This window comes from Dysidea avara, chromosome 10 (genome assembly GCF_963678975.1).
Source record: "Dysidea avara chromosome 10, odDysAvar1.4, whole genome shotgun sequence".
In the NCBI taxonomy this organism is placed as follows: Eukaryota; Metazoa; Porifera; class Demospongiae; order Dictyoceratida; family Dysideidae; genus Dysidea; species Dysidea avara.
In genome coordinates this window covers 12,558,139-12,569,146 of record NC_089281.1, presented here as the reverse complement: position 1 = coordinate 12,569,146, position 11,008 = coordinate 12,558,139, and the positions used below count along the sequence as shown (strand labels likewise).

Below are 11,008 nucleotides of genomic sequence, written 5' to 3'. Positions count from 1 at the left end.
ATGGTCGATGATGCGAGGAGTTCTCGTGTTCAAAACTTCGAGATCCACTTCATAGATGTTCCTCCAAAAGAGTTCGACTGCCCTATATGTCTGGAAACGTTGAAAAATCCGTTCGCGATCGAATGTTGCCGCCATCATTTTTGTGACGCATGTATCAACTACGCCAAGGGAAAGAAGAACGAGTGTCCCCTGTGTAAGGCAAATCCTATCAAAGGAGCGCTTGACAACCAGTTCAAACGAGCGATAAACAAGGCGTCAGTCTATTGTTCTCGGAGGTCAGAAGGTTGCAAATGGGAGGGGCGATTTGATAGTCTTAACAATCATTTGTCCCTGGGTCAACTTAATGGTCAGTGTAAACACGTAATGCTGAATTGTCCTTACATGAAATGTAAAATTTCAATGTCACGTCACCAAATGATAGACCATGTTAAGGCCTGTCAGTACCGTCCATTTGCTTGCCCTCATTGTGGCTATGAAGGAGCACATGCTGAAATAGTGAAAATGCATTATGAAATCTGTTCCATGTATCCTCTTGTTTGTCCAAACAACTGTTCACAAAAGACTTTTAAACGTGGTGAATTACCAGGGCACCTTGACACGTGTCCCAATGCAATGGTGTGTTGCCCATTTGTGAATCTTGGATGCAAGGTGAAAACTAAACGATACATTCTGAAGAGGCACATTGATTCTGATGGTAGCCAGCATGGTTTTCTAGTGAGCTCTGCTATCAATGATTTACACAAAGAGAACAAATTGCAAAAAGAAAGCCTTGAGGTAAAGGTATCTGTGTTGGGAAACAAGTGTAGTCAGCTAGAAAAAGACTTCTTTGCTGCCCTAAATATGTATGAACAAAATGAAGTCAAAAGGGATAACTTTGTTGCCAGTCTTTTTGAGCAGAATTCCATCTTAGAGTCAAACTTGTCTTCGTTGTACATTAAAAATGCCCAGTTGAAGAATGACCTATCTACTGCATATGTAGATTTAAAGACCAGTCTATCCACAAGGTGTTCTATCCTTGAAGATCAATTTGGCAAATTGAAAAACCACTTGACATCTTCCATCCGGCAGGTGGCAATCAGAGAAAGAGAGATTAAAAACTTATATGATAACTGTTTACACAAAACAAACATGTTAAAAAAACAAATAAATTTATTAAACTGTGCAAATGTCAGTTTACCTGATGATGTTTCTTGTGTTGACAGCTCTCTCCGCTCTAGAACTGATCTGACTGTTGATACTTCAGATGAAGGAAACACTGCACTTAGGACAAGTCTCAACATTCTTGCGGCAAAACATGCTAGTCTAGAAGAGAAAGTCAACAATAACATACAAGATGGTACAATTGTATCTAATCAAGAAAGAATGATGAAACTCTTACAACAGTTGGAAACAAAGGTGGAAGCACTCCAGAGACCTCCTGGCATGCAAGACATTAACTATTGGATTTGTGGCTACAAGTTAATGGCAGAGACAATGAAGAAATGCAACTGGAGACTTTACCTTAAAACAATGGCAGAGACAGCTACCCAGTTTCCTGACCCTGTATCCCCAGTGATTATAAACGTTGAGGGATATGAAAGAGCTAAAGCATTCAGAATGTTATTAGTCACTGCACCTTTCTTCACTGGTGGTTCAGGAAAATACAAGCTGCAGTTACTTGTTCGTGTTAATGGTTATGCTATTGTTGATGTGGCTCATGGCGGCAGTCCTGTTACATTCATGTCTGTACACACTTGTCTCCTAAAAGGAGAATTTGATGACTTGTTATCTTGGCCTTTTGTGGGAAACATTACAGTCTCTTTGCTCAATCAAGTTGAGAACAACCACCACCATAACAAAGTGATATGGGACAAACCACCAACGAAGTATGCTGGACAAGTCCCTCCGAATCAACCAAGTAATTGGCCATGGGGACAACATACCTTTATAAGCCAAGTGGAACTAGAGAGTGCCAGCCCATCTAAGCAATATATCATGAATGATTCACTATACTTTGAAGTTCAAGCCACTGCAACACCATCGTACAATATTGAATAAATAGGTGATCACGCACACTGTGATTAAAAACACAATATTATGAAACTAGCCATGAATGGCACATAGCAGTTGTATATATATTATAGCATTGTTATATGCATGATATGTGATAAACACCATATAGTGAAGTGTGATATATGGTATGTGGACAAACATTACAAATTCTTAAAATCAAGTTATGCTGCAAGGGCCAAATAATATTAATTGATGAGTCTCTGCATGGTCCAATATTTGAGTCCACATCTTAATATCCAGTCATGCTTATATATCCCATAATAACATGCGTATGTTAAACAGTACATGAAGTTTTGAGCTATACCGACATTTAGACTAACTCAATGTGAATGAACTGTTTTACAAATCCATGACAATTTTAAAAACATTAAATCTGACTAAACATTGCAACCAACAGTGATTTTGTACACAAGTTAGCACAGCTATATGGACTTCAGTTTTCTGAACACCAGAACTGAGTTTGCACTGTATAGCTATCTACAGGCTATACAGTGAATGTATATATATAAATTCTTTTGATTTCTAACAGCTTTAATGTTTAAGCCCAAGTATACCTTTTGTCACCTCTCATTGCTTTTCTTTTAAAACCTTATCCCTTCCCCTTGATTTTCTATCATTCCATTGTCTATGCTTATATAGTACAATTACATGTGTATAACTTCTACTAGTTTCCTAGCTACACAGTATAAACTAAGGAGAATGGCAGTTTTAAACACTTAGCAATACCTAAAATTTAGTACTCAAATAATCAATAGTGTCAGTCCTTAACTGTCATCTATATTCATGACGTCATCTTAAGATTTCAACACTCCTTGTTCCATTATCTCGTTATTCACTTTGTATGCCTTGTCATAGTGTGGTCCTAATCTCTCTTTAACATTGTTGATCCACACATCAACTTTAGAACCAGCCTCATAGGGTTTAACCCCAAATATCCACAGTTGTGTTATCTCACCAAATGGCTCCAAGTCAGCAATAGAAATATCATCTCCGCCAATAAACTTTCCTCTAGTTAAAAAGTAATTCTCAAGGCTGTTGCATAGCTTTGTCAAGTTTTTCCTTATACGCTGTTAAATCTTGGCTGGCATACCTTACATTTTTGGTCCTAGAAACTGTATACAAAAGAGTTGTACAATATGACAAGGTATACATATCAGTACTACTGGTGCTACCAACAATTTCAATTGCACGTGTGTTGCATGTTCACAAAGATTCAAATTTTATGAACTATATTTAGGCCATGCATGCACATTAACTTCATAAGTTGTTTCACGGGCCCCCATTTTGTAAAATGAAATATTTTACCAGTTTAAAAATCTAGCCATACTAACCTTTTGAGTGAGAGTTCTGTATTTTTTCAATGCATTTACCTAACAAATATCATCTACATAATATATAGCTTCAAATGAACAATAAAGTTACATTTCATCATGACCACACCCCTAGGCCTTACTGTACATCTTTTGTGTTGATTTTCATTTATATCACCTACTGACTCTATATAGTCTTGATGAAACAATCAAGACCTTGCAGCCAACCACATGAACTGAAATATTAGAACATACGACCCAGCATTGGTGCTTTTACATTTTGGTTCAGTACAGCAGAACCTTACTTATCAAAACTCTTGGAGACTAGCGTCCCCATGCACGCATGCATGTTGTTCAGATACCTTTAATAAATTTATACTAGTATTTATGGCCATTTACGTTAAGGTAATCATTCAACTATATAATATTTCTTATATTGAACAGACACATTGCAAGTGTAACCAAGAATATATAATAGAAACCTTATCCCTTTCCCTTATAGTGTTCCAAGAGTATACAGGAGTAACTGAGTAAGTATAGTGAAACAGTGGTTACACTATATATATGTGTGTGTTTGTGTGTGTGTATGCAATCACTATGTACAGACTATTGGAATAACCACGTTACCATAACGAATGCCTTCCAGCATGAATAGCATGTAATCTAGCAGGCTTCACTCCTTTAATGTCTTTGTACAAAGAAAAGGCAAATTCCTGGTGGAACTCCCTTCCACATGATCTTTTTAAAAACTTGTCTTCTTTCTGTGACGATTTATATGATCATTATATTGTATGTATGGTGTGTAATTGTGTTTTGCTTGTGTAGTTATGTTGTGCTTTTGTATTGTATGTGTGTACTCTGGAATAGAAGAATGGCCTTACTGAATTTAAACAAATAAATCAAAATCAAATCGAAAGGTTTGTAACTCAAACAATAGTGTGAATGCAACAACAGAAAAAGACAAAATACAAACTTAAATGAAAGATAGAATATACAAATTACTTGCATGCTATATAGCTACCTAGGGAGGTGCCTGCTTTTTGCATAGAGATTCAGGAAGGGTCTAGTCATTCCTAATTACATTCTATGTTTATGATATAAGTGCTCAAGTATATGGCAGTGTTTGCTGCAAGGGTTTATAACATCAGGACTGCTTGTAGTTATCAATGCATGGGCTATTCCCAAAATAGCACTGGAGGAAGTTGTTCAAATATCTGTCTGGGGTCAAGTTTAATGATCAGTTTCCATGCCATATTGTTCTATACTTATATGCAAATATTCCTGAGTTCATGCAGGACGGGAAACAGAGAATTTAGTTGGAGTGGCCTAATTGGGACACTTGAAAAATGAGAACACCTACAGCTGCTACAATCTAGCTGGCACTTAGTCAATTATTAGCTATACCGGATTTTGCTGCAAAAAAAACATGCACTGTCGGTACAAGCATCAGGAAGAGTAGCTATCAAAAACTCAATCAGCATATACACTAGGTAGGCTATAAGGTGGTACAGCAGCTGGTGTACAAATAAGAATTAGGGGGATGGTAAAGCATGGTTGAACTATAGTACACTTGAAGAGGCAATGACAGAAACTGAGTCCTTGAAGTACTGTCCTTCAAATCATTACTGTCAAGACTAAAACAACAATTGGAGCTGTATTTAGTGATACCTAATAAATGACCAAATTATGTAAAGGCTTATTATAGGTTAATCTTTATTCTAATTATTCATTATAGTTTAATTCAGTTTTAATACATCAAATTTTATTCTAATCCACTTATTGTAGCACTAAAATATTCTTTCTCATGATCCATTAATGTCAACATGAAATACTACTTCATTCTATAATAAAATTAACATAGAAATCATTACAGAATTCTGTTGTACAACAAAAATTCTACTAAAACACTTAACATTGTGACTCATGGTTGATATATGATTGACACATGAGCACAGAGAATGGGGTTTCAGGAACCCTTTGCTCCCACTGAAATTTAGGTTTTAGCAGGAACCTTATGCACTAATTTTGGCAGCACAAAAGAGAGAGACTAGCATAACACTCACTTCCTTTTGTGCTCATAATATGCATTACCTTATCAAGTGTGCTCACAAATGTAGAAATTTTAAATAACCAAAGCAAACTGTTTTCTTAACTACAATTTTATATAACCTTTAGTTACAGCCAGCCAGGTATTTGTATACTTTTATCCTTCATTATTTTAACAGCCAAGCTGATGGGGATTGTATAAGTGCTTCTAGGCCTGAGTCAAATATACTCAAAATTTGTCCAAAATTCTTCAGGAATTTCCTAAAATTTTCACCTATTATGCTCTTCAATGTTCTCATTATGCTTGCATTGTGCTTCCAAATTAGCAACATTTCTTACAATTATTTTGGACACATTTTAATCAGTGAATGTTCTATTAGATTATTTCACTACAAAGTGTTCTATTAGAGTATTGATCTAAGGGGAGCTATATACAACGTATTTGAGTGCAGTTTGCAGCTTCCACTGACAGCTCTATTTGGGAATATTGATCTATATTCATGAAATTAAGCTCTATAGTATGAATTATCCACATAATATGCTACCATTAAGCTGGCATAGCACTCCCTTTTATTATGCTGGCATATTTGATGCAGGCCTAAGTGCTTCTGCATACATACACAATATTTACAATTATAGCTTTGCAGACTATCATTTCTCAGTCAATATCTATGTATTGCATTGATTAAGCCCACAAATCGCCAAATGTCCTACAACCCTGAGAATGCAAAATATGCAAATGGAAAAGTGTTGTTTAGGAACATAAACCAAATACCTACAATGCATGGGAATGACTATATAGGCAGATCACTATGGTAGGGCAGCACAGGAAGATATTTAGGATCATGCGATGTTTGTGTCTATACAAGAGAAGAAGAACGGAGTTCCATAGCATACACAAGCTATTCTTTCACATAGTTTTAGCTTGGCATTTTGATTTTAATTATGTGTATGCTTGAAAAGCATATATATGTTTAACCCTAGGAAAGCAGTTTTCAGAGAGAGAAAGTGTTTGATGGTTGAATCAGTGCTTAATCAAATGAGACAGTCAGAGGCAGATCCAGGAGGAATTCTGAGGTTTCCAGAAACTATATTCAAAAAAGTCAAACATCCTAATAGAACAGAAATAGCCACTGACTTTACTTGTAACATAACAGAAATAGTCTAAACTACTATCTCAGGGTATTTACAAAATTCTGTCCATAATAATCTGTATGATTCAAATTCACATACCCTTTTTGGCCTGCTCTGGTCCATCAGTACCATCATCCCTGATATTGGAAGCAAACACAAACAGCCTCCTTAGTATAATCTATTATGTCAAAAAGTTTTTAACATACGTATGTGGAGAAAATGTCAGCTTTTAAAGGTAGAATTGCTAAATGAATTTTCTCTTGAATTTCAATTTCAGACAACATAATATTTAAAGACCCACCCAGACTCCCCTTGATTTACCATGTTGTGAGTGTGCTTGAAGCAGGAGGTTTGGAAACCAGTCACCAAAATTCCTGGAGTCGCCAATGTTGTTATAGTGTGCAATAAAACAGTTGTTGTAATGCAATTCAGGGATGGATCCAGGGTTTGGCAAGGGGGCAGGTGTATCATAGGTAGCTATATAAAGCAAGCAGTCTGGGGGCTGTGCACTGCCCCCAGATGCCAGGAATTTTACACATTTCAGGACTGAAATTTTTTTATGTAGAGTAGTTGTGAATATTCCCAGCCTGTTTTTCATCAATTACGAGAAACATTGTTACTTTGTTTATTCTCATTGTTTTTGGCTCATGAATTCACCTATGAATTACCCAACAGTTCACCCATAAAATAATATTGTAACTTCTCAGGAGGTTTATATCAGTAATGACCTTTCATGGACCACCATCATTATACCATAATTGCTAAGGCTCACAAGATGCTTGGACTCTTGAGGTGCACATTTGGTTCCTTTCACTCCATTACAACCAAGAAACAACTATATTTGACACTTTTCTGCTCTCAGATAACTTATTGTTCACAACTCTGGAGACCACAGTCAAGTAAAGATATTTGTTCCTTTGAAAGGGTCCAAAGACATGCAACAAAATTTATTTTAAACAATTACAACTCTGATTATAGGCCTTAAACTTACTACCATTAATAATGAGATATGAGCTAGCCGATATTTTATTTTTTTATTAAAAGCCTCAAGAATCCTACTGCAAACTTCAACATTACTGACTTTGTGACATTCTCCTGCATGCGCTTCGACCAGATCCTCTACTCATTATAAAATTGTCCTTAAAGTCCAAGGGGGCAAAACTCCCTTGCTCCTTCTCAATCCACCTGTGGGAAAGACCCACAACATAAGTGTTATTGTTATCAAGTGTTATACAAAAGACCAAGCCTGTACAAGGTGCTTACCCATAACCTAATTATTAGATGTATGGGAATAACCACAGTAATATGTTTGGCATAGGGAAATACCCCATGGCACATTGGTATGACATCCACCAACATATTTATGTATAAGTTTAATGGCTTGGCACAGCTACATGGTTACATTTGTAGAATGGGTTGCTATACCAGTGTTGTAGCAGTGCTCACTTTACTATAGGAGTGCAGGAGTTGGTTGTTGCAGATTGTTATTCTGGAGATAAATAATACACTGATATAGTAGAAGAGATTTATAAGAATATGATAAGTGACACTATCAATAGTTTGAGGGGTTACGGCTCCCTCACCAGATTTCAACTCTGTTCTCTGTTGGTAACAAATCACAACAGTGGAAAACTTCATGGAACAAGTCAAATAAATACAAACCATGATTTCTTAGGCCAACCAATATCACTCTCTAGTTGTGTTAATGCTCTTGTTAATCTCAAAGGGTATTATAGACAGATGAGGGGTGGAAGAAATGAGTAGGAAGCCACATAGGAACATGGTAGTTCACTAGTAAGCCACTGCGTGATAATGCCAACAATTGTTGAAGAATCAACCACATGCAGTTGGAGGATAATGGTCAAACCTATTTTGTACAAAAATTGAGTTATTTTCTCAGCAGAGGAAAGATAACTCTGAACATGTGAACCAAGCAGGTATACTACGTGTAAACTCGGTTGGCACCAGGTTGGCAGTGGGGTAAGTCCAAGTTACTACTCCAGTCTAAGTGCATGTGACAGTATACTATCCATACAGAAGAAATCCAAGTACCTTTTGACTGTAAATTAGTCCCCTAGTGATTTGCAGGTCTTTTAAGCTCCTTTTTACTGTTAATTTTTCTGTGCTTTGCTGTATCCTTCAAGAATCTTCATAGGGACACGGGCGGATCCAGGGGAGGGCTCATATTTAGGCTTTACTTGATCAATATGCTGAGTATTATAATGAAATTTTGTTTTAGCATAATTATATGATCACTAATAATACAAATACTCCTAAAACCACCTTATGAACATCTTTCCAATGTATTATCAGTGGATTTATGCTAAAAGTTTTTGCAACAAGGACCCGGATCAGCATTGGAGGTGTACAAGATCGCGATACTCTAATAGAGCAGTCAGCTAACTACTCTAATAGAACGTTCACTGGAAACATGTAGTTGGTTCTGTTATGAACTTTTTCCAAATCTGCCTGAACCTATACGTACAATGAAGTGCATTGGTCTGTTTAAAGGGCTTCATTCATCCACTTGTGTAGTTAATATGTATGGCAATACTTAATTCAGGTACACAATTTCCATTGAAAATGCTCTCAGATTCAATCTTGTATTGTTCAAATTTCAAAATTTTCCACTTTCAACACTATTATTCTAACATGCACCTATTCAGTGTTGTGCAATTGTGAGAGGGGTGCATCATGTACTTGGCTGTCTGTACCTACCCAAAACTTTTCCATTAGCAAAATGCTTCAGAGAGCCATACCTATAATCTAAAGGCAGTATATAAAATATCTACAGGCAGAAAATATTATGAATTTTATATGGAAATGTCTCCAAATTGCAGTATTTTAGCATCTATTTTTCAAAACTTTCCTGGGGGGGGCATGTCCCCAGACCCCCCTAGCTCCAGCATGTTTCGCACACCTCTACCCAAGAGATTAGTACTTTGAGTTAGCCCCCCCCCTTTTATAAATCCTAGATCCGCTGGGGGCTGCTATACATAGCAAGTAACCCTGTAACAAGGATATCATACAAATTAACAGGATATATATATACAAATCTCATAAAACATGTTGATTGTTCAACATACTTGACTACTTGTTTTGGTTTTACTGAGAACTGACTTTACAGTATCTGCACAGAAAGTACATCAATAATTTTTACATAGAAAGCTGACACCTTGATCTTATGCGATTGGCAGTTATGCTCACTAGACTTCCCTGCTGAAGAAGTGTGCACAATATATAATATACAAGTGTAGCTACACACAACATAACCAACACACTTGACATAAAAGAATGAAAAACTATGATTTTTATGCTTATTACAGATGAGTATGTATGAAGATGGAATCCAAAGAACAATGATTGCTCATCTGGAGCTGTGATTGGTTTTACCTTTAATGAAGGAAGTGTATCTTGTATTGTGTGGGTGTCTAGTGAAGAGGCATTCCTTGAGTGTGTGAGGAGCTACCAGTCCCACAAGAAACGCACCAGCTACACTCATGATGGTGGAAGATATGAACAATGGAACATTTGATAACATCATTTGGGGACAATAGTATCACTATCAAGAGACTTTACAAAGTCAATATAGACTATACACATGCACACATACTTGCAACTGTTTATTGATAGTACATTTACCACGCTATGCTGGTGTACATAGCATAATCATTTAATGACAATAAATATAATACAATTATAAATAGCTAAAGTGCAGTAGCTCACAATCATTGATGAATTGCCCTTGTCACTACAAAAATGTGTACGTATGTACAGTTGACTTAAGAGGTTTGAGACTTTGTTAAGACCAATTACATTTCAGTAAACTCTCTTTTAACTGTTCAATGCAGTTGGACTGTTATGAAAGTCTGAGTCATGTAGCCATACACAATAACTGTGTTAGCTCACACTATGGTTTCATAAACCTTATTCTGCTTTCTCAAAGCTGCTTAATTAAATCTTTCTTATACTATTCCACCTCTAGTGCACCAATGAAACATTTTTTTGAGCAGGTAAGCTAATCAAGTGCAATTTGAAAAGCCCTCATGTGTTCAAAACTTTCAGGCTGTATAATTATATTCACACGTGCAATAACATAATAATTTCAATCAGTCATGTTACCTAAATCATAAACAAGTAATTTTAACTTATTCTAAAATTTGGCAGTTTCTATTATATTCAAATACAAATTATAATTCATAATATGACAACTGACTAACTGAAAATTTCATGGATGTAAAATGGGTTGTATTCCAAAAGTGAATCCAACATCATGATAGGGGACATTTGCACCCAAGTTACAAATGCTATGCATACATGGAACCGTATTAAATGTTTACAGAGCTGTGTAAGTTTTTGCTGTATGTAACTACTAGCTAGATATCTCCCCCTACAGTACCTACAAAAATGTTTAACATAGTGTAACTACAAAGTTTTCAGCGTTTAAATGTTTTAATAACTCAAAG

General features: G+C 36.2%; 2 protein-coding genes across 2 annotated transcripts; one reads left to right on the top strand and one right to left on the bottom strand.

Annotated features, from left to right (window-relative positions):
- On the top strand, window positions 1–2,037 carry LOC136236760 (TNF receptor-associated factor 3-like). The gene has a single exon (XM_066027002.1). It carries the CDS (start codon window positions 1–3, stop codon window positions 2,035–2,037), a length of 2,037 nt encoding a protein of 678 aa, XP_065883074.1.
- Window positions 2,038–2,846: 809 nt separating this feature from the next.
- LOC136236759 (uncharacterized) lies at window positions 2,847–7,873 on the bottom strand. The gene is made up of 4 exons (XM_066027001.1): window positions 7,869–7,873; window positions 7,624–7,727; window positions 3,143–3,164; window positions 2,847–3,084 (listed from the first exon to the last, which is right to left on the bottom strand). The coding sequence occupies exons 1-4, from the start codon at window positions 7,871–7,873 to the stop codon at window positions 2,847–2,849; spliced, it is 369 nt and encodes a 122-aa protein (XP_065883073.1).
- Window positions 7,874–11,008: the final 3,135 nt, after the last annotated feature.

Coding starts and splice junctions, on each gene's coding strand:
- LOC136236760 (XM_066027002.1), top strand. CDS start 1: ATGGTCGATGATGCGAGGAGTTCTCGTGTTCAAAACTTCGAGATCCAC.
- LOC136236759 (XM_066027001.1), bottom strand. Junction 3,165..7,623: donor ATGCAGGAGAATGTCACAAA/GTCAGTAATGTT, acceptor TTTTGTATACAG/TTTCTAGGACCAAAAATGTA. Junction 3,085..3,142: donor TCTAGGACCAAAAATGTAAG/GTATGCCAGCCA, acceptor GCTATGCAACAG/CCTTGAGAATTACTTTTTAA.